The sequence below is a fragment of the Filicampus tigris genome, chromosome 12 (genome assembly GCF_054856515.1).
Source record: "Filicampus tigris isolate MCC_2025a chromosome 12, RoL_Ftig_1.0, whole genome shotgun sequence".
Classification (NCBI taxonomy): domain Eukaryota; kingdom Metazoa; phylum Chordata; class Actinopteri; order Syngnathiformes; family Syngnathidae; genus Filicampus; species Filicampus tigris.
In genome coordinates this window covers 4,147,979-4,172,466 of record NC_141228.1, presented here as the reverse complement: position 1 = coordinate 4,172,466, position 24,488 = coordinate 4,147,979, and the positions used below count along the sequence as shown (strand labels likewise).

The 24,488-nt window shown below is 41.6% G+C and overlaps 1 protein-coding gene across 1 annotated transcript in view; it reads left to right on the top strand.

Annotated features, from left to right (window-relative positions):
* ror1 (receptor tyrosine kinase-like orphan receptor 1) overlaps positions 1–20,764 on the top strand; it is a 135,459-nt gene extending 114,695 nt beyond the window's left edge. Inside the window, exons 5-12 of the mRNA XM_086048305.1 lie at positions 7,533–7,660; positions 8,770–9,087; positions 10,139–10,384; positions 10,498–10,712; positions 15,716–15,895; positions 16,714–16,941; positions 17,283–17,647; positions 18,091–20,764. Of these exons, the coding sequence (XP_085904431.1) occupies positions 7,533–7,660; positions 8,770–9,087; positions 10,139–10,384; positions 10,498–10,712; positions 15,716–15,895; positions 16,714–16,941; positions 17,283–17,647; positions 18,091–18,787 (2,377 nt within the window). The 3' untranslated portion in view covers positions 18,788–20,764. The remainder of the gene's footprint in view (positions 1–7,532; positions 7,661–8,769; positions 9,088–10,138; positions 10,385–10,497; positions 10,713–15,715; positions 15,896–16,713; positions 16,942–17,282; positions 17,648–18,090) is intronic.
* Positions 20,765–24,488: the final 3,724 nt, after the last annotated feature.

The window sequence follows — 24,488 nt, the reverse complement described above, 5'->3', positions numbered from 1 at the left end:
ACAGAAGCCTCTGATCTAGATGTTTTAGATGTACTTTTTCCCAGCAACATCATTTTCTTTTATAAAGTGAAGGTTGTGCGCGCATGTTAGAATAGTTAAGTAAAATGCTGTGTAATCATTGCCAACGTTCCTTCCATCAGTCATAAATAAATCGAATGACTTGAAATACTCCAAAAAGTTGCAGTAATGCAGTGTTGTATTTTGAACCGATGACACGTATATGTGTTAAGCGTTAATGCAGGCCAGTGGGGAACAAGGGTGGTTAGAGCTAATTAGGGCTGAAGCACAGTATGATACATCTGGCCCATGAGCGTGCATTTACATCAACCCGTGTATGTTCAGACATTTGCAATTGACACCTGAAATGAGGAACAGAACAGAATGGAGCTGTACTGCTTGGTGGAAGCATGTAGACTGACTTTTCCGATGATCGATTTTCTGGATCGAAATGAAATGCAGCTCTTCATCTCGCGCCATGATCAAGTCAAGTCTCTAATATCAAGTGACAGAACAGCTCGTTGGTTAGCCTCCAAATAGCTGAAGGACTGGCCATTCCTCTCCTCACTTGAGTTGCCTCTTGTTTTTTTGCGTCTGCCGGTGGACTCTCAATCTCTTGCTTCTTGGCTGACAGAAGCCTCTTTTATTGCATTCAGTGAGCAGCGGTAACACGAGGACCCTTTCTTTCTCTATTGTGTTTAACACGGTGCCTCAGTTGCCCTCGCTCACTGTTCGTTCCCAGTGCGGTCATGGGCCACTGGCAGCCACAGACCTCAGTCAACCTCAGTCTCTCGTGACCATTTTGGTTGCCTGTCAGTGAGAGATCACTACACGCTGCAACCACGTATGTATTCTGCATTTCGTCTTGAGTAATGGAGCTACACCGTCGATGCGTTTGGGCCCGTATTACGGGTCTTGCACATGAAATGTCAGCGAACTTGATGTGCAGGATTATGCTAGTAATCCCCAGATATGATGCAAGTACGCATGAATCACATCATTGAAGACAAGTTTTGATCTTTCAAAAGTCACATCCTGCATGTGTCATAGATGAGCTTTTAACCAGCAATAGGGAGCTGTGATGAAATATCCGGGTCGACGGTGCCGTTTGGCGCAAAAGCAAATCTCGGAAGTGCACCTTTGAAGCAGATGAGTATTACGCTGAGGCGTATCCCCCAATCAGGATGTTACCTCACTGCTCTGACCTCATACAGCTGGCAGCTCATCTCCTCTTCACTTAGCATCCACCACAAGCAAACTCTGAAATCGTAAATGTCATCAGGGATCCGCCCCTTTGCCTCAAATCCCGTCTTTTTTATGTCACCCCTTCCCCTTCCCCCACCATCCCACCGCCAAAAGAGTGTTAAGTTTCATGTCCTCCTAACCCGCAAAACGTGACTCAAATCCATCACTCCAAGTCTCTTTCCAAAATAATACACCCACATTGCGAATAGTTGCCCTTGATTTAAGAAGTATGATAGTACAAGATGAGAAACCTGCAGAAACCTGTGAAGAATTTTAACCTAAAACAATTAACTTAAAGTGGAAGTCAACCCAAACATATTTTTTTCAAGAATATGTTCTATGCAGGCCCACTAGTTGAAACAAGGCATTCCGATTAATAATGTGTTTGTGAAATAAGAGTTAACCCACCCATTTTTAGCCAGGGGGCGGCCATTTTTCCACTTCTGTCTACTGAAAATGACATCATAGTTGCTCAGGTAACGACCAATCGCAGCTCACCTGTTCTCTGAAGCGGAGCCGTGATTGGTCGTTATCTGAGCCCCGAGCAACTGTGATGTCATTTTCAGTGGCTAAAAAGGTTTGGATTTTGCTGCTTAACTCATATTCCCCAAACGCAATATTAATCAGAGTGCCGTGTTTAGACAGGTGGGCCAGCATAGAACATATTCTTGAAAAAAATATGTTTGGGTTGACTTCCTCTTTAACTATTAGTAAAACAAAAAGATACCTTAGTTGTAATTTGAAATATGGTAACCAGTAGTTTGCATCTGAACAAAGATCAAATACCAGAGCCTAAATATCATGCTCTGTATGTATGAAAAAATATATAGGGCAACGTGTTGTGTATTTATACAACTGAGGATTGATTGAGGTCCGTGCTTCAAGGTAGGATGCTTTCTTGTGTCCTGTAGATCATAACTTTGTCATCGTCACTTTTCTGCTTATATTGTGATTTTGAGTTCAGCATGTATTCCTTTTTAATTGCTTTATGATCCTTGTTTAAGTTGGTAATTTCTTCTTCTACATGCATCTGCGATGGATTTGTGCTTTTTCGAACCTCATCAATCTAGGATTTTTTATATGTAAAGGTCTATACTTTTCGATGGCTTCTCACAACCTTTTTTGATCGTGCTTTTAGAAAGCCTAATAAATGTGTCGTCAACCTGCGTGCCGTATTTCATAAATCTAGCATTGTGTCTGCACTTTCACTGGCGCCACCCAGGTGTCCATATGGATGTGAGTCAGCGCGGTGCTGCAAGAAAAACACGGCTGCTAACAGAGGGCTTCCCTCAATAAATAATGAGGTTGGAAAAAATGTTATTGAACAATGAATCAGTGTCCTCAATTCGGTATTCAGGGTTTTGTGGCGAGTCTAGTCTTTCTTTTTGTATTGATCTGGATCAGAGATCGAGCATGAAGTTTTCCCCATGCCCTTGGCATCGGTCTATGAAATGAAAGGCTTTCAAAAGCTATACTAACCACAGCCTGTAACAGCTTATATAGTACCAACTACACTTGATGCTCCTTGCTTGGGATACAGTGCAGGCTCTCTAATACATGCAAATTCAATTCGATTCATGCACGTGGATAATTTTCAGACATGCACTTAATGTGTTTTTTTTTTTGTTTTTTTAACTCTGCGTCGTCATTTCTCCTTCAAACTTCAGTGGATAGCACTCTTTAAAGTAGCAGGAGGAACCTCTTTAAATCATACAATGCCGTGGGAAAGTATTTGCCCTCTTCTCGCTCTTATTCTTTTGCGTAGTTACCCACTTATGCTTAATGTTTAAGATCATCAAACAAATAGATATTAGACAAAGATAATCCCCTAAAAAAATAAAACTTCGTTTTTAAATGATGACTTTAATTAAGAAAAAAACTATTCAAAACTAACTCATGTGATGTGTCTGCCATGCAATCCAACTTCATTGACTAGTTTACATCGATGATGGCCGCACATCGACACAATATCATTTTTATAAGTTATTGGCTGATTGAATCGATATAATTAAAACATTTTACACAAAAAATTTCCAATACCCTTTTTTTTTTTTTATTCAGGTTTAAATGTTATTTGTTAATCAACTTTATTTGTTTTTCACTCGCGCACGTCATCTCCGCTTGGTGCCGAGGATGTACGTCAAGCACGCAACATAGATCACGGCAGCGAGGAAGAGGAGATTCTTAAGATGAAGCAATGCGTTTGTTTGCGTGGAACCACTTTGGATTTTCAAAGAAAGGAGATCGCCTTGACAAGACGGTTGCCGTGTATAGCCTTTGCAAATGATGTCCATAAGTGTTTTTCACAAGACAGCGACGGTATGCAAGAATATTAAGAGAGCCAGCTTATGATAGCAATGAGTTTAGAATAGCTGAGTTTGTTTCAAAATAAAATCCAATGGAAAAAATGTTTATTTGGAATTACCTTTAATTAGTATAAGTTTGTGTATTTACAGAAAAGCAATTTTTACTGTATCATAATATATCGAAACATCGTATCGAAATATCCTTTATCGTATCAAATTGTCCAAAAAAAGTGATATCGCTTTGTTGTCGAATCGTTACGCCTTTTATCAATGCATATCGTATCTGTCAAAAAACTTGTTACACCCCTAGTTATTAGGTTTAGGGCGTGTGAAGAATGATTTTTTTTTTTTTTTCCTTAAAGCGGGAGTCAAGCAAACATATTTCTTTCAAGAATATGTTCCCAGCAGGCCCACCACTTGAAACACGGCATTCTGATTAATTTTGAGTTTGTGGAATATAAGTTAAGCAACAAAATACGCTCGTTTTTAGCCATCTCTGGGGGCGGCCATTTTGTGTTCTGTTGACTAAAAATGACATCACAACTGCTCACAATGACCAATCACGGCTGACCTGTTTTCTGAATCTGAGCTGTGATTGGTCGTTGTGAGCAGTTGTGATGTCATTTTCAGTTGACAGAAGACAAAATGGCCACCCGCCAGAGATGGCAAAAAACGAGTGAATTTTGCTGCTTAACTTATATTCCACAAATTCCAAATTAATCAGTTTCAACTAGTGGGCCTGCTGGGAACATATTCTTGAAAAAAAATATGTTTGGGTTGACTTCCGCTTTATTAAAAAAAATCATTTAAAAACTGCATTTTATGTTCACTTGGGTTATCTTTGTCTGACATTTGTTCGACAGTCCAATACATTAAAATGGGGATGCATAAATGTATGAATTTGAGATGAGGGAAGAGACTTTTTCACAGCACTGTGCATAACTTTCAAGCGACTGCGATGAAAACAAATGCAACCCCCCAAACATGCATACTTAACCAACAAAGGCAGGGTCACACTAGGCTTTTATTGAAATGGTGGTGAGAAAATGTAATAGGAAGCAGACAAGACAAAACAGTTACCAAAGTGGTTTGCACATCTGCTTTACAGTTCTAAGGTTCGGGGTTTGAAAGCTCCGGCCTTCTGTATGGAGTTTGCTGGTCCCCTGGATTTGAACATTGCCATCATATTAGGTTCATTTGAAGATGCTACATTGTCCATAGGTTGTTGGCATGTGAGTGTGACTGATTGTTTGCCTGTGTTCTGCAACCGGTCCCCACCTCTCGCCGAAGGTTAACGAGAATAGGTTCCAGCTCACCTGCAACCATAATGAGGACAACCACTATAGAAAAATGGATCATTGTAGGAACTAGAGAGGGATCAAATTTTGGACATAGCTGCATCGTTTGAAGCTGTTTGGCTTGGCTGCAGTTAGATTTTCCTGCTGCACTGTGGTGAATGGTATACTTGAGCATATTATTTCCATGTCTGTGGCAAAAGAAATGTTACAGCGGATGTATGTCTATTATCTTCAATGACACACAATAAAACTGACCTCCTGGCTGCCTGGACATACCTCACTAAATATCATGTGTGTTTTCCCATTTTCCATTTCGGCAGTACAGTCCAACCCATCACAACTCTAAAATACTTTTTCTGCATGATCGCCCTTCCCACTATACCCTGTCAGTGATGATTTGCACCTACACAGATAAAATCTGTTGCCAAAGGAAAATATCTGAAGATGTACGTAGCTTAATGATAAAGGGCCTATTGGCAACTGCAACACTCTGAATGCAGCGAAGTTACAAATGTGAGGGGTGAAATCAATTTAAACCAAATGTAAAAAGTCATGTTATGACCTTGTTGTTGTGCTCATAGTTTAGTGTGTTTTGGTTCTTTGTGTCTGAAACTTCCATTTAAATGTGTGTGGGTGTGGGGGACACATAGAGAGAGCTGACCTTTAGCCTTCAGTCATTTAACACTCCTCTGCGAGAGGGAACCTCATGACCCCATGCTCAATACAATACAATACAATTTTATTTATATAGCGCATTTCATAACAGCTATAGCCTGTAACAAAGCACTTTACAAACAATACAAAAAATAAAAAATAAACAATAAAATGCACATATTGATAAATATAGATATAAATAAATAATATTTATAATATAAATAAAAATATAGATAAATAAAGCCAATAAATGAACATAAAACACTATTAAAAAATTGACACCGGAAAAGAGCTAAAAATTTCAGGTCTGGTCAAAAGCCAGCAAAAAGAAATGTCTTCAACCGGGTTTTAAAAATGGACAGAGAGGGGGCTTGCCTAACAACCAATGGAAGGTCATTCCAGTGGGAAGGACCAGCAACAGAAAAGGCTCGATCCATTCTGAGGCTCCGCTTGGTCCTCGGCACCTTGAGCAGCGCCTGGTCCGCAGCCCATCTTTGAAGTCAACCCAAACATATTTTTCTATGTTCTATGCAGGCTCAGTAGTTGAAACAAGGCATTGTGATGAATATTGCGTTTGTGGAATAAAATCAAAGCAAGCAAAATCCACCCACTTTTAGCCATCTCAGAGAGCAGCCATTTTATTACTTCTGTCGACTGAAGATGACATCCCGGTGCTCAGGGCTCAGATAACGACCAATCATGGCTCAGTTTCAGAAAACAGGTGAGTTGTGATTGGTCGTTACCTGAGCCCTGAGCAACTTTGATGTCGACAGAAGTGACAAAATGGCTGCCCCCTGAGATGGCTAAAAACGGATGGATTTTACTATATTCCATAAACGCAATATTAATCAAGATGTCCTGTTTCAACTAGTGGGCCCGCATAGAACATATTGTTGGAAAAAAATATGTTTGGGTTGACTTCATCTTTAAAGCATTTGTTCTTTTTTGCCATTTGGTGGAAATTGATGTCGTTTGCACGGAACTTTAAAACTTTCCCCAACTCTCATCTGTATCGAAGCAGACATCAAATAACAAAGAAGCATTAATTCAAGTGGCAATTTCAGTTGAGTATACAGCGTACACTGCTTTGATTTACTTAATAGTCCTGCAATTAATTATGTTTATTTTTATTGCTTGTGTTTCTGAGGAGGTTTTACTCATAACCGTAAGTCTGGAGTCAGATATTTTCTTTAAAAATGCAATAAAACCGAACTTTATTTGTGAAGGAAAATTTATTGCAGAGCTGTAGAACAGCAATAGGTTTAAATAGGTGTGGGTCCATTTGGGTTATTCTTCAGTCAGCCAATAGCTACAATATGTTTCTGAGTGGGTGTGTGGGTTAAGGCCATACACAACATCAGCACGCACTATCCTCATATATTGCCTGGTCTTAAGGTCCCATATGGCACAACTTAGAGCACATGACACAGTGAAATCACACCAAGCGAATATTCAGCGTGTGGCTTTTTGTGTGGCATGTCCTTGCACAGTTCCATTTATGAGGACCAAAAGCATCATGCTGTTGCTTTTCTGAGTCTTGTTTGGATCAAAACAAAACACGGGGGAGGGGGTATTGAATGTAAAGTGAATATAAAGTAGAAGTTGTACATTTAGTGGTGAAAACATTAGAGGTACTTCCCTCCCCCATCTCCACTTGGTGCATATGGTTCAGATTATGGCTCATAAGGATATCTCAGTGCTATAAACTGTAATAAGACCAAACACTCAAACATTAATTCATCATGTAGTTTGCACCCTGAAGTGAGATGGGTGCTTTAGAACTGGGTCTTTTGACTTGAATGGAGCTTAAACCCTTGCAGAAAGACACAAGCTTTGGCTGAGCATAGGTTTGCTGCTTTTGTTTTTCTTTCACAGGGGGACCTCTAGTGGCTCAAACGTGTAATGGAATATGGTAGCAGATGTCATCTCATTTTGCCGGAAGATTCCAGTTTGTGTCATTGTAGCAAAAATTGAAAGTGAAATAAACACCATAGGTATTCTTATAATATGTGTCTGTTTGTTTGTTTTTCAGGGACGATTTTGATGAGGAGGGGTTCTGCCAACCTTACAGAGGCATCGCCTGCGCCCGCTTCATCGGTAACCGCAGCATCTTTGTTGACTCGTTGCAGATGCAGGGCGAGATAGAGACTCAGATAACAGGTGAGAAACACACATCTGTTTCCTCATCAATCCACCTTTCAATCGTTATACAGTATATAGTGCACTTTTTTACTGTAAGTGGGGCAATGCCACTTCTCAATAGGGTTGCAAATCGGTGGAATCTTCTTTTTTTTTTTTTCATTAAAATTACCAATATTTCACTGCTTATTTTGCTCTCTGTCCGGTTGTAAGATAACCTGTAATATTTAGAATTTTAGATGTTGTATTGTATTCATGTTATTGTCTGTAACTCTCAATTCCCATACATTCCTCTTAATTCACATGGAAGAGTTTCTGAAATGTTTGCCAGCCAATTTCTTGATAAGATGCAATCCATTCAAGTCCCAAATTCTGTATGAAATGTCCAATAATGTCCAGTTGATTGCATCACACTACAGGTCATTGTTGCCCTATAAGCAAAAATTTCATTCGCAACTTTTGAATTTCATTTGAATCGTTCAAAAAATGTATTTGCTTACTCACATAGAAACTGTATTAAAGTGTCATGAATAGAATTAAACTAAATTATTTTGCCGTTCAAATGCAGACATGCCGTAGGGTTAGGTAATGCATATGTTATTGATTCAACTAATGATGTCACCCTTTAATCTGGGACGTAAAGACCACTGACAGAGCAGCTTTACGATACCACTCAGCGTATTTGTAAGAGGTGTGAAGTAGGACTGAGAATCGTAGCTTTTTAGATGGCTTAGCGGCTTTACATTTCTTCAGTCATTTCAAAAATCACTTTTATTTGAAGAACTTGTGCTTGTGGTTTGGAAAATAGCCCATTTTCCGCATTCACCTTTAATTGCCTGTCCTCTCCCCCACAGAGACCTGCTTTAGCGATAATCCCCGCCACAAAGAAGCATGTGTTTGCAATAACTGCACAGTCTATGAATCATGCTCTCGCGCATTTAAAACTGCAGGTTTTTATTGTCAGTTGATCACTTTGATCCTTTAGGCATGTGCGCAGTTAATATGCATTTCTCAAACGTGTATTGACTGTTAAAAATAGATAAATGAATAATATGAAATGAAGAAAGAGAGCGACTGTGTTCTTAGGGTGTCTCTAGTCTGTAACTGACTTTGTCCACTTGGGTCCCCAGCGGCCTTCACCATGATCGGAACGTCCAACCATCTTTCCGATCGCTGCTCTCAGTTTGCCATCCCGTCCCTCTGCCACTTCGCCTTCCCGACCTGTGACCGCAGCTCGGGGGCCGACAAACCTCGGGACCTGTGCAAGGATGAGTGTGAGATCCTGGAGAACGACTTGTGCAAGACCGAGTACATCATCGCCCGCTCCAATCCCATCATACTGAAAAGACTGAAGCTGCCTAACTGTGAGGATCTGGCGGCCTCAGACAGTCTTGAGGCAGCCAATTGTCTGAGGATCGGCATCCCCATGGCGGAGCCGATTAACAAAAGTAAGGCGCCTCTTATTCCTGTGGCCAGTGATTGTATTTATTGATATTGCCACTGTTAACCAAACTGAAAAAAATCACACTCGTTGATTCACAACAGAATGGACCTTATTGGGATGTGATTTGCAGAGCTAGGCATCGCCTATTTCCCGTCTGCATATTTAATCGACCCACGTGGTCCCAGTCGGTCCAAGTCAGCCAAACAACGGACTTAACCGGTACCACGTCACAACGCAGGTGCCTCACTCCTGACATGCGGCCGAGTAAGGAAAAAATAAAACAGTGTTGTGTACCTTGCTGTCCCACAGACACAATGCCCCAATTTGTTTTTATTTCACCGATCACCACGGTGTGCGTGTGTGTCTATGTTGTTTTTTATATTTTTTCTTTGTTTGGCGGCCTGTCTGCTCATGCGGCGCCTGCTTGTGATGTGACGATTACGTTCTCGACGCCGATTGGCTGTCGCCGACGAGGGATGGACCGGGACCACCTGGTCGGATAAATATGCAGGACGGAACACGGTGGTGGTTAGGCGATGTGCAGCGCTGGATAAAATGACTTTTAGCTGTCTTAAAGACAAAGTCACCCCAAAACAAATCTTTACAATAATATGTTCCACGTGCCTTCCCTAGTCTAAACACCGCACTCTGATTAATATTGCGTTTGTGGAATAAGAATTAATCCACCCGTTTTTCGCCATCTCTGGGGCGTCGGCCATTTTGTCACTTCTGTCGACTGAAAATGACATCACAGTTGCTCAGGTAACGTCCAATCACAGCTCACCTGTTTTCTGAAGCTGAGCCATGATATGAACCCTTTGCATCTGTGATGTCCTTTTCAATCGACAGAAGTGGCAAAATGGCCGCCTCTTAGATGGCTAAAAACAAGTGGATTTTAGAACATATTCTTGTAAAGAAAATTTTGGGGTTGACTTCTTCTTTAAAAGAAAACATCTTGTTCACAATTGTACTTTAAGTAGGCCTATGAATTTGAACAGGAAACCCAAAACATGGAATCAGTCCACTGTAATGTCGTCTTCTTTGCTCTTCGTCAGATCACAAATGTTACAACAACAGCGGATCAGAATACCGCGGCACCATTAGCATGACCAAGTCGGGCCGTCAGTGTCAACCGTGGAACTCTCAGTATCCCCATAGCCACAACTTCCTGGCTGCCCGCTACCCGGAGCTCAACGGGGGTCATTCGTACTGCCGCAACCCGGGAAACAAAAACGAGGCCCCCTGGTGCTTCACGCTGGATGAGGGGGTCCGCATGGAGCTCTGTGACATACCCATATGTGGTGCGACAGTGTTTACATTCAAATTTCAGACGTGAATAATGTTAATGATAGTCTCCATGAACTATTATTCAGTGTTGTGATTACAATCTACACGTGTGATTTTACTCCTGTAGATCATAAGGAGAAGTCTGGTGGCGGCAACATGGAGATCTTGTACATTCTGGTTCCAAGTGTGGCCATCCCGTTGGCCATCGCCTTGCTCTTCTTCTTCATTTGCGTGTGCCGCAACAACCAGAAGTCCGCCAGGCCACCTGCCCCTCGTCAGCCCAAACCGGTGCGTGGGCAAAATGTCGAGATGTCCATGCTGACAACGGCATACAAGCCAAAGGTACATCACATCCTCAAATTAACCAGTGTGCCTCTCTCACTCTGACTGACTTGAAACTATGCTTTTCTCATCCTAATGTAATTTCATTTTGTTTCGGACAATTTCTTGCTGGACATAAATCTGCCTTAGTTGTGGCCTATTTCTCAAAACTAATCTAATACCCGCCATGCAATTGTGATTTTTCAGTGAATGTTACGAGAATATCACATGAATAAAGGCATTATTTTCAGAGGGGAAGAAATAGGACAGATAAGGTGGAAAAAACAACTCGTATAAGTCAACCCAAACATATTTTGTCAAGAATATGTTCTATGCGAGCCCACTAGTTGAAACAAGGTATTCTGATAAATATTGCGTTTGTGGAATAAGAGTTAATCCACCCATTTTTAGCCATCTCTGGGGGCGGCCATTTTGTCACTTCTGTCGACTGAAAATGACATCACAACTGCTCAGGTAACGACCAATCACGGCTGACCTGTTTTCTGAAGCTGAGCCGTGAAAGGTGTGATCTGTTACCTGAGCAGTTGTGATGTCATCTGTGACAAAATGGCTGCCCCCTGAGATGGCTAAAAGGGGGCGGATTTTGCTACTTAACTCATATTCCACAAAAGCAATAGTCATCAGAATGCCATGTTTCAACTAGTGGGCCTGCTGGGAACACATTCTTGAAAAAAATGTGTTTGGGTGTATTTCTGCTTTAAGAAAAACGTTTTCATTTCTTTTTTCTTGTAATATTGTAACGTTATTCTCATAACATAGACTGTTAATCTCATAATATTCAATTTCTTGTCACTTCACAGTTTTTTGTCATCATTGTTGGGTTTGGGTGCACTTATTTTTATTAATTTAACAGTTTTATTTATTATTTTGATTGTAGTGTACCCTGGTGTAGTACTACACTGAATCATTCAAACAATGAAAGCAATTAATAATTGAGCATTCCTATCGAAAAGTGCAGAATTTTGGTTTGTGACCAGTTGAGCGATACATGCACACCTATTCACGCACATTCAATGAAATACACTTGTACTCCCTTTTGGGCTAGCCTGTGGCGTCTCTAAATGAAGTCTTGTGTTTGCCTTTTGAAGTCATGAGAGCAGACTGCGAGAGGGAGTCATAACACAGCAGCTCCCAGTGTGTGTTTAGTCCAATAGCTGGCTGACTGCTGCGGTGGTGCATGTCGTGGAGATCTTCATATCTTTTTCATCAAAGCCCAGCAGGTCCTGGAATGTTTGACTGCGCTTCTTTTTGTTGCTCCCACACGCCTCCTTATGTCACAGCAAACTAGTGCTCGAAGCAGTAGTAGATTGTACTTTTCTCAAGGCTGCATGTCTCTCTGTTTGACCACATCACTTTTGGTAGTGGTGGTGGGGAATTATCGAGACGGGCTGTCTGCCTTTGTTCAAGGTGGAATGCATAATATTCCTGTCAGTGCGTGCGGAGGCAACCATGGAATATGGCAGAGATGTCAGGCGTCATTAAAATCTTTTATTTACTTTTTAGTGAGGTGAGGTGAGTGTTGCTTTGCCTCCTCGCTGTGTTTGAATGACCTTGTCAGGTTTAAAAGGATCAAAAGGAGCTTCTAACTGCGACAACCATGCCTGAATGAAGTTGTCTTGAAGGGTCCATGTGGGAAAACGTGATCTTCCATAACAGTTGGAAAAGATGATTCTCACCTTATTTACATGTACAGTTAAGCGTCAAGCTGCAAATGCTTCAGATACTTTGTCAGAGTCTAATTTTATTTGTTGAATAGGTATCTTCATGGTGGAAAGTGTGTTAGGGAGCTTAGTGGGGGAAAAAATTGACGTTTTCACGGATAGTTTTTAATAATTTCAAAAATTGTTGTTATGCTTTTGGCTTTTCCCCTCAGGGGTGCATGCTCGATTCGCATCATTGATGATTTTGCAAAGCATTTTACACCGGATGGCATTTCTGATGCAACCCTATTAGCAGGGCACACACACAGACACCCTCACTGAGCGGTAATCGATCCCACGCTGCTTGCACACAACTCCGGCGCGTGTACCACTACACTATCAGTGACCTTCTTTTAACAATTATAAAAGTAACAATACACTAATAATAATTGCACAGGTCAAGTTTTAATCATAGATGTCTTTGTGTTTCAAAATCTAAAAAATGTCTGTGCTTTTTTTCCCCATCACGTCACATTTTTGAGATATTTGCATTTTTTGGGTTTTTAAATTCAAACTGTAGAAACTTGCGCAATAAGGATTTTACCATGCATTGTAATCTATAGCTAAGACGTCTCCGAAAAAAATCCACTTGTTCCTGAACCTTGCCCTTAATTTATTATTATTATTATTATTATTATTATTATTATTATTATTATTATTATTATTATTAAAACCTTATGTGCTAGAGATAAAAACGGACAAATCAGCAACAAAAAAGTTCATCTGGAAAAGTTTACTTGCATCTCTGATTTAAAAATATAGTAAAAATGTGTTATTAATGTTGGTTAGTTATTTATAATGAAATCTTTTGTGCCATTCTAAAAGCTCCTGATTACTTATAGCCTAATGTATAGAATTCTATGGTACTACTTTGGGTATACCTCAGTTGCCAAAAATCGAATAATTTTGTGCATGGATCATGGGTCAAATGAATGATGAAAATAAATAAATGTCTTTTGTGTCATTTCCTGCTAAAATGTACCCATTAACCAAATTCAAAAAAATGAGTCACTCGTGTAATTTACAAGCTTGAAACTAAAGAATATGAACAAACAGATGTTAACATTTGATAGCATCATGCTGTTTCCTTAAAAGCAGCAAAGTATTTGGTCTCCCTTTCCTCCGTGTGACTGCTTGGCTTCTGTGCCGGATCACACAGGGGTCAATGCCTGTGACCAACCACTTAGACACACATGCACAACACTTACACACAGAACGTGGCGGTGTAAGGAGGATCTGAGGCTTTGGGTGGGGCGGGAAGAAGCAGTGAAACAAACTTTTAACTAAAAGCATGTGTGTCACATCACACGCACACTTCGCCCACGCAGAGCTCCGTCAGGGCGGCCAGGCGTGTCATTGCGCGACTGAAGAGAATCTTGGGTCTTTGAGCCCATCTGAAATTGTGTGACAACATTCTTTCACTTCAAGTTGCACACGCCTCTCGTGGTTGCACGCATAATATGATGTTTGATTACTTTCAAGTAGGGGTGGGCGATCTGGCAAAAATATCATATGATTTTTTTTAAAATAAAATCACGATCACGATTTTATCATGATTCTTTTTTTACATTGTTTTTTTTTTTAGACTAACTTGCACATTTTCAACCATTTTCCTCATGTTAAACATATAAAACATATCTAAAATGTGTATAAAACTCTAAAAGAAAAAATGACATTTTAAGTCAGCTAACATAATGCAAACATAAAAACACAGCTCGTAACGCAGGTCTAGTACTTTGAAAACCCCTCGTTTTCCACTGCTTTAATGGGAATCATGTCTTCAGCAAGGTAATAAGTCACTGCCTCAGTTACTTCTTTCCACTGCTTGCTTGTTTTTGACTGCGTTGCCGTGGGTGGCGTTAGCTTGGAGCTAGCGGCTGCCTCCGGCTACCAATGGTCTGATCTCCGTTTGCTTTGGCTGTCGGCGCTGACGTCCGAACCGAGTCCCTGCAAACTTTGCAAACAACTGGTTTGCGCTTTCTCCTCCGAGGAAAAGCCAAACAAAATCGACAGTGTGGATGTGGGGTTTCTTTTCGGGACCAACTCTGCTTCGCGGTGACTTTCCGCTATAGCTCCCCGCTATACAAACAAACAGGGAGGCGGGGAGTGTCACGTACGGTGCACTGTGCGTGCTGTGATTGGTTGGTCGGGTATACGCGTCCGTGGCTTTGTGCCGCCATAAAGCTAAATTGAATGGAGTGTGCCATATAGACGATCAAACGATCTTTCGGCTTTATGAGATCGTGAACACGTTAAACCGCTTAACGATCTAATATCGTCATATCGCCCACCCCTACTTTCATCTTTAGATGTCATAAAATGTGATCACTGGGAATATAGTCTTTGTTTCTGCAGTGTTAATCTCCCCAAATATGAAACGTAATCTACTTCTTAGTTAGCCATGTGTTAAAGGTTTTAAATGCAATTTTGAACTGTTAACTCTGACATCTCTCTTGCATGGCTGCATTTGTTTGGTCTGGTTCGCTGTGCGCCGTGCAACAGAAGATGTACAAAGCCGAAAATGGAGAGGCATACTTTATTAGACATTTAAGTATACAGTTTAGTTTATTAATTTCATAATAATTTCAATTAAACTGAAACTATGCAGAATGGGAAATGAGAACAACAGGTGTTTTGGTCATATTTTTTACACTGTTAGTGTCGATGTTTATATTTTACTTTTCTATATATTTCAAATAAGGCAAGTATTCTAAATAGTCAACCAGGCACAATTGACAATGGTAATGTTCATTGTTTTCCACTGAAGCTTTCACAGTATCACTCTTTTCATTACTGTACATCCAAATGATTTTTTTATTCCCTGATGGAGTTGGCTGCGCAAACTTGGTTTGATTTGGGAAATCAAAACAGCAATGCATAAACCTAAAATAATTGACTTTATTTGTTTTATTTATGAGTCAGATGTGGTGAGTATGTTAACTTATTTTGAAATGACAATATTTTATGCTGCACCAGCAGTTATCTACCTGTTAGCAGGACACGTATCGCTGTATTTTGTTGTTGTCGCCCCCCCCACCCCGCTTTCAAGCTTGGTAGAGTTCTGTGCCCTTTTGAGTGCTTTTCCAGTTTTGTCATCAATTGTGACGTTCTGTTGAATTGTACATTGTGATATAGCAGGCAGCTTGCCAGTATGAAATTAGAAGCAACAGCAGAATTTTCACATATGGGACAATGATGAGGAAAGTGCACACACCTGACAGGAGAATTATGATCTCATTGCTTTTCGGCGGGCATGTTCTATCTCTTTCTCACTCTCCCCCGCAAACTGTTCTCCCTCTGCAGAGTAAGGCCAAAGAGCTTCCCCTGTCGGCGGTGCGTTTCATGGAAGAGCTTGGCGAATGTTCTCTGGGGAAGATATACAAGGGTCACCTGTACTTGCCGGGCATGGAGCAAGCACAACTGGTTGCCATCAAGACCTTAAAGGACGTCTCCAGTGTCCAGCAGTGGAGTGACTTTCAGCAGGTACGTTGTCTCAGCAGGAGTCCATTTTCTTGGTAGTCTAAACCAGGATCAAGATCCAAGTTACAAATATACAGTAGTTATGTTGTTACATAGACAGAAAAAAATGGCCTTCCGACTATGCTTAGTCCGACTATTTTTTTATAGTTTCCCGTTTATCGCCTTCAAAATGGTGTCCGTCATAGGCGGAGAGACGGACCAGCCCGTCACATAAGCGGAATGCCCAACCCTGTTATTTATATCCCGGGTGGGATTCTGGTCCTTTATTTCAAGACGTGCCTTAATTTAGTTTTAATATCTTAAAATAAGCAAGTAGCTGAATACTAGGGTCATTTTATTGATGTTCCAGTGCTGCTTACCATTACCGGTAGTTGCTTCCTCGCTTTCATGGAGCCACACACTGTGACAGTCTCCACATATGTGGGGATTTCTAAAAAGAAATGTGGCATTAACAGGCAGTCATGCATTTCGACAAGCTGCTGCTTCGCCAGTGGAAGGCTCTGTCTTCCCACAAGCTCTCAAGCATGTCCTGTTTTATTTCCACAGATCGTACTTTAAATGCGGGAGCCGACCAATGATATTAAAAAAGGATTCTTCAGCAGATGTGTTTAAGGATGTTCACTGAAAATAGTTTAACACATAAACAGTAATTCACTATTATCGGGATGTCTCGGTAAACGTTTAAAGAGAGGGTAAAATATTCCCATCTGGTCTGCCTGAATCTCCAAATGAAGCATTTGTGTAAAGAAAGAACCCCATTGTGTGCTATGATGTTTCCAACCACATAAATTTCACTGCCGTTATTTTGCTTGCCGAAACAGGAGGCTGCCGTGCTGGCAGAGCTGCAGCATCCAAACGTGGTGTGCCTGCTGGGCGTGGTTACCCAGGAGCAGCCTGTCTGTTTGCTGTTTGAGTTTCTCCCTCAAGGCGACCTTCACGAGTTCCTCATCATGCGTTCGCCGCATTCTGACGTGGGCTGCAGCAGTGACGAGGATGGGACCGTGAAATCCAGCCTGGATCATGGCGACTTCCTGCATATGGCCACACAGGCAAGAATGGAGCTTCAATCCTCTTTTTTTTCCCTAGACAGTATTTTCATCGTGGCTGGAAACAAGTTGCCAAACTTATATTATATGTATTTTCTATGCCCCTATTTTGTTCCATGAAGTTTCCAGAAATGTCATGGAAAATGACCAAGAATGTTTTGCTCCTTTGCAACCTTAGTCATGAAACATAAAGTGAAGCATTGTTATGATGGCTGTCACACATGCATAAAAAAAATATAAATGGCGCTCTGGTTGCTGCCTGTTTCTATTTTATTTGAAGATTGTGTTCAATGCCAATAAGAATCGCATCCTGATTGAATTTTTTTTTAACTAATCCAACCCAGGTTGCTGCTGGGATGGAGTACTTGGCCAGTCATTTTTACATTCATAAGGACCTTGCCGCGCGGAACATTCTCGTTGGCGAGCAGCTCCACGTGAAGATATCCGACCTGGGCCTCTCCCGACAGATCTACTCATCAGACTACTACTGCATCCAACCCAAAACACTTTTCCCGATCCGCTGGATGCCTCCCGAGGCCATCGCCTACGGAAAGTTCACCACAGACTCGGACATCTGGTCGTTTGGGGTGGTGCTGTGGGAGGTCTTCAGTTACGGCCTGCAACCTTATTATGGCTTCTCCAACCAGGAAGTGATGGAGATGGTTAGAAAAAGGCAGCTGCTGCCCTGTCCTGAAGACTGTCCGCCAAGGTATGTTTGCGTCTGCATACATTCACTCATACTTCATTAGGAACACTCTTTTGGGCAATCCAATACAAGATTCCGGTTTACTGAGATAATAATACTCTGTTACTCCAAGTAGTACATGTGTGACATATTTACATATTTGAAGTTTTGCGCCATCTATAGGCTCAATAGCAAGAATATCCACTTGTCAAACGACAAAAAACAAAAGTTATATTTAATGATAACAATGAAAATTATATAATTATAAACACTTGTCCATTATACGTATTTAGAGCTCAATTCGTCCAAAAACATGGGAAGAGGGACCTTGAAATGATCACGTAAATCGCAATCTCAATATTGAGGGGGATAAAATCACAATTACCGGCTAGATTATTTTTCAGACTCTGGCCCTACTGAAAGCTGTCAAATAAGTGATGAAATGAATGATGTGTGATGTCACTTAGGTTCTACGGTTTGATGAGTGAGTGCTGGCAAGAGGGGCCAGCGCGAAGACCTCGCTTCAAGGACATCCACATCCGTCTACGAGCCTGGGAGGGGCCGTCATCTCACGCAAGCTCCAGCACGCCCTCCGGCGGCGGAGGCAACGCCACCACCCAGACCACCTCGCTGAGCGCCAGTCCCGTCAGCAACCTGAGCAACCCTCGCTATGCCGCCGCCGCCGCCGGTTACCTCTACCCGGCCCAGTCGATCCCAGCGCCGGGCCAGATGGCTCCCATTCCGGCGTGGGCATCCATGGCGGTGCCTCAAACACACCCGCGCTTTATTCCCGTCAACGGTTACCCCATTCCGCCAGGATATGCGGCTTTCCCTGCTCACTTCCCTCCCCCGGCGCCGCCCGCTCGGGTAATCCAGCATCACCTGCCCCCCCCTAAAAGCCGTTCGCCCAGCAGCGCCAGCGGCTCCACCAGCACTGGTCACGTCAGCGGCGTTCCCTCCACCACGGGTTCCAACCACGACGCCAACACGCCGCTGCTGTCACACTGCATCATGCCGGGGAACGGCGGCGGCCCGGTCCAAGTGTACGGACAGCTATCACAGAAGACGGTGGGACAGCTGGACCACACGCAAACATCAGCGCTGCTCGTGCCTGACTCTGATTTGCTGATGTATAATGACGCTGTCATCACTGCAGACCTGTAGATTTAAAAAAAAAAAACGGGATGCTCACCGTCTCCCCGCTTGCGACCGGTTTGAGGAATGTTGCCTCTCGTCCAGCCATCCGGGCAAAGAATTAAAGGGGCGACCATGTGAAGACTGGCCTGTGGGAACATCCATCCATCCATTTTCTACACCGCTTGTCCTTTTTAGGGTCACAGGGGAGCTGGGGCCTATTCCAGATGACTTTGAGCAAGAGGCGAGCTACCCTGGACTGGTTGCCATGTAAACAAGTGTACTTAATATCATAGCGTTTCAAATGGTGCCTCGTTATTTTAGCCTTTGTGTAAATACCGTACCTGAGTCCTGAATGGATGAGTGAATGAAATGCAAAGTTATAAGAGAACTTTTAATTATGGTGTAATAGAAGAATGTCCATCCAAGTGTAAGTGGTTGATATTGCAGTCTAAAACAGCACCACTGTCAGTTTAAGGCCTTTATCGATAGAGACTTTCTATCGTCAGTCTGACTTCCTTGCAGTTGTATGTTTGAAAATATAAAGTCAATCGATCAAAGTGTTTTCCAAGGAAGCAATAACTGGAAGTGTGCGCACTGCTAAAACCAACAACATTCTACAAGCGGAATTCACATTTTTCAGCCTTTAGGGTCCAAAGATTAGATTTCACCTTTGGTTTTATGCATCGGTCAGGCAGCTAACAGTGTATTTATTGGCTCCCTTTTCCCATTTTCACACAACATCCCTTCAACATGACACCTGAATGTCTCTGCCATGACAAGTCAGTAGTAGATACAGTAAACCTTTTTCTCTGATATTTTGTGCCTTAGTTCCTGCAAATATCACTTAAGTCATCTGCCAAAGATTTCATCAGACATGCAAGCTAACTGGTCTAATGTTACATTATTTTTCCCATTATTTTCCCCATGTCTCAATCCCACAAAGGAACATTTGAGTCTTGTATATTTTAATATAGATTGGTTATTATTATTTGTATTGTTTTTTTATGTTTGAATTTTGAAGGAAACTCTCCTTGTTTTGTTACTGCCACATTAAAGTCTTGGAGAGTTGTGATACCTTTTTATGATGATATATGTTTATTTTTTGTTATATGCATGAATTATTAGAGCCTCAACCCGAAGAATGTTATTATATTTAATTAGAGTGAAGAAGGAAAAACAATGTTTGACCTTTAAAAGGATTCATGTTTGTGCTGAAACTTTAATATAGAGAAAGACTTCCCAAGTGTACTTATTTGGACAGTAATTGGAATATTCTCACTTTTTTTCAATACCCTGATAGCCTTTTGATTTATTTTGCGTTCTGTCGACTTTCCCATTATTTGATGATGATCCGTTTGAAGCACATGAATCCCAGAAGCAGATGCAGCTTTAATAGAAACTGTTAGAGAGCTCTTGTTATTGAACGTGACTACCTATGAAGCCGACAATCACTGCCTTGTGTTCATTGTTTTCCTCTCTGCGCACATTGAGACCAATTCTGTTTTCTAAAATTTTGTAATGGCACAGTCAAGTTAGCAAGTCTGGCAGTTTAATGTATACATTCAACTATTGTGATTCAGTTTCAATTGAATTTGATGAAAACCTTTTTTTAACCTATTCAATTTTGCTGTCCTCATATCCAGCCCAAATTAATTTGAAAATGTATGTTTTACAGGCAATGTTTTGGCTCAGTCAGATTTAAAGAATTTAGCCTATTTGTAATGCACCAATGCAAATAGTACCACTTGTATGCAAGACTGTGAATTTTAATCAAACCGACGTCCTTTTTATTTGGTTAAACTATTGTACCTTTTGTTTTTAAATCTTTTTGTTTTTTAAAGAACAAACCCATAAAAGTCCGTTTTCATTCATGATAGGGTGTCAATTTGAGGAAGTTTACATGTTTTTGTTTGGACCATTTGACCAAGAGGCCTATTGTTTGTATGAATATTTTTGCACAGGTGTTTTTGTATTGCAGTCATTTATTAAATGATGTTTGTTTTACGCTGTAGTTAATTGTAATTAATTATTTGTAGGGATACTGTGTGCTGGTCACGTCTTATCAATGTGCAACGTTTCGATCACTAGGTGACAGCAAAACCCCTTTTCCCCCACCGGTTTGGTTTTGTATGATGTTTTTTCAATGGCGTAATAGCAGTCCCAACCTTAACCTGAAGGTGGTAGCCTTGAGCTGTCTGAATCTCGTGACAGTCAGCTGGTATTAACATTACCGAATGACTACATCTATTTGGCGGCTGGCCTGTTAAGAACATGATTCTGTGCGCGTGTGTTGTGTGCACTTTAGATGAACTTCATTTCACGGCCCTGTCCAGCCCTAAACGCATTTCAAGTGATATTTTAAGGCAAAATGGTCGTGGATCCTTTCACGACGAGCCATCGACGTCGTTTTAGAGTTTATGAACGGTGTGCAAGTTCAACCACAAGTACAATTCCGTAAATACATTCCCTGAATTGCATACAAAAGTGAAAATGAATGTTTACTGAGGACTATACTGTATTCAGTACAATTTCGCACAATGAAAAAGAAAAAAAAGCTTCTCCAGTTTACCTTCATATAGTGCCTTACTGAGAGTTAGGTTACGTTATTGGACCGACAACTCCGAATGTGCCAATCTGGTGCTAACTTTACCGGACTCCTACAGAGATGCAGCCGTGGCCACCCCATGTCACTCGTGTCACCCCCAGGCCACTACCAAAAAGGGAACATTTTGAAAGACAGTAAACATGGGAGAGTACATTTTACTCTAAAAAAAAAAAAAAAAAAAAAAAAAAGTCTATATTAGGTCCCAGTAAAAACAGAGTAAAATTTTAGAGTAAAATATTCAGCATCAATTTTCTCTTGAGAATTTTCGGCTGAATTTTTATTCTCAAATTTTGCTCTGTTTATTGGGATCAAATGTACTCTATGAAATTTCCTGTGTATCTTTTATTTTACTGCCATTTTCACATGGACGCCTTATTCATAGACCTTTTGATATACTCTACAACAAGTTTAGCTGCATATACAGAATATACAATTGCTCCAAATGCAAACCCTGTCAACCAAAATCATTACTATTTTTTTTTTTATCCATACAACCTGTATAGGTTTGTAGGGTCATACAGCAGGTCTTCCGGATGCCCATTTTTGGTGCGGGGGGTGGGGACTGACAAATTTTAAGAAATGGCTGGACAAGCATGGCTGGAAGTGGATTTTAGTCCGCCCCACTAATGGGCCCTCATGCGTATGACGTGGTTGCGAGCCGTCCAAATTACATCTCAGCCTACTGAGCCTTTTTCCCATTGAAAGGCTTCTTTTTAGGCTTTCTACTCCCGCATCGGCGCAAGCGACAACTGCCGCATTGATTCACGCATTGTGCTGTTGGCGACAGGTCTGCAACACCCATCAGAAATTGTTGCTGCTCTGATTGGGCCATTATGTCACATGACATACACTTTCCCACACGGAGAGGAGAGAGAGGATGCAGCACGCAGCTCGTTGCTGCTGCAAAAGCTAACTAGTTTGGCAATAAAATTAAATGCATAGTCTAGTCATCTCGGTCCCTTTATGGTTGTAGCAAGTACAGTATCCATTGCTGTCGCTGTCTTTTTCAAGCGAAGTCCCCCGACTTGGAACTTAACAGTTTCAAAACAACTTGTGTCCGGGAGTATATTAAGCTGCGCACAGCACTCACGTATGACGCTGCCACATCAAGGTGGAGTTCATGCACTTCTTCTGGCGTCTTCTACTTCCGAAAATACGCCGTAGCAAACCTGCTGTGTATAGTGGTTTGCTGGTATGCTTTTATTCAGAGCTGGGCACTTGACCATTTTTTGCCGGTCCGGCCGCGATCCTCCACCCTTGACCTGGGTACCCTTCCGGCCGCGACCCTCCGGCCATATTCATAAACATTGTCGGCCCCCGCCCCGTTCCGTCCCCCGACCCCCCCCAAAAAAAAGCGTCCGTGATTGACATCGCTGCGGGAGAGACGCTAACGGCAGAGGCTTTTTAAGGATCATTAGCTGGCTAATTTACTATTCGAACCCGCTGTGGTCACGCTTCAAATGCGCCATTAGTACTTACCCAACTGCGTGCTGACTTGCATTGCGAGCCCCAGGGTTGGATTTGTCGTATTGTATAATTATTTGTGTCCAACAGACGGCCGGAAGTCGCAGTCAAGTTACTTATTTATTTTGCACACTTCCCCTCCTTCCCGGCCTTCAAAATAAAAGCGTACCAGCAAACCACACAAGCACCAGCAGGTTTGCTATGGCGTATTTCCGGAAGTAGGGAACGCCAGAAAAAGTGCATGAACTCACAATCCCTCAATCCCTATAACAGCAGTTGTCGCTCGCGCCGACGCGGGAGTAGAAAGAAGCCTAAAAAGAAGCCTTTCACCGAGTAGGCTGAGATGAATTTTGGCCGCCTCGCAAGCACGTCACACGCATGAGGGCCGATTAGTGGGCCGGACTAAAATCCACTTCCGGCCATGCTTAGTCCAGCCCTTTTCTAAAATTTGCCAGTTCGGCCCCGGGAAGGACTGCCCAGCTCTGGAAACTAAGTAAAAAGCAAAATTTCAAATTGTTAAAAACTAAGAGACTTTTATGTCGTTGTGCTTTTCAGATATGATTTCGAAGAATGAGCCATTGATTGCAGTACGGAAAATAATCGGCTGTTGATGACAACTGATAACTCTGATTGGCTGTCAGCTAGCAAACCAATGAGCAGTACAATATGAGATGGTACACAAAAGCACAGCAACGGCAAAGAAACTGGCATTGTCTAATGAGTTAAGCTCCGCAGAGCATTGCTTTTTACTTAGACTTGTTCCTCCTTGATTAGGAGTATGATGGGCAATTGTCTGGCTATGTGTGAATTTTACTTCATGAAACCTGACTATGGGTGGTATGATAAAGAATGACTCATACACACATGTGCAAACAAAACATGCATGGCCATCTCAGGCCACCTCACACCGAGGTGTTATGTCACCCTTGCCACCCCACTATAACATTTCTGGTTATGTCCCTGACTAAAGAAAAAAATCTTTGGCTCCGGCTTTTGTCATCAAAACATGTTCACAAAGCTGTCACGTGATAAGCAGAATTTGACACAGCATTTGAAAAACAAAAGTCTTTATCTACGAAAATACAAAGTAAGTAACTAGAGCTGAGCTGAATTCAGAAGATATGGAAGAAAGATTGACATACTGACAATGTGTCACTGAGTAACCCCAGTTTATATACTGTGAGACATCACACCTATGTGACAGAATAAAGGTAACATAATAAAGGGTTTGAAATTTTAACAAGCCTATTTTGTCAAGACAAGGACTAAAAAGTAGAGCTATGTTTTGGAATGTAGGGAATAACAGGAAAAATCTATCGAAATGAATATAGAAAAATATATGTACTTCATTACTTCCCACCACTGGCTTGTTCCAAGTCCAACCTACATTAAGTTACATTACATCTTATTCCATCGTAGGCTGAGGACCCCATGAACAGAAGTGTAGAAGTAGTAGTCCATGCCCCCCCAACCTCTTGTTTAAAGCAAAGGGAGCAACATCCTGTACATTACCCCAAAGCAACTACTCTCAGTCCACCTATCAGTCAAGCCGTAAGTGCATTTTAAGCCACAAGAGCCCCATTTAGCCTCTGGAGTTGTGTGGATGTAAAGTTTTTGTTGTTTTCTTTAAAGTAAAGAAGAGCCAGAAGAAGATAATGA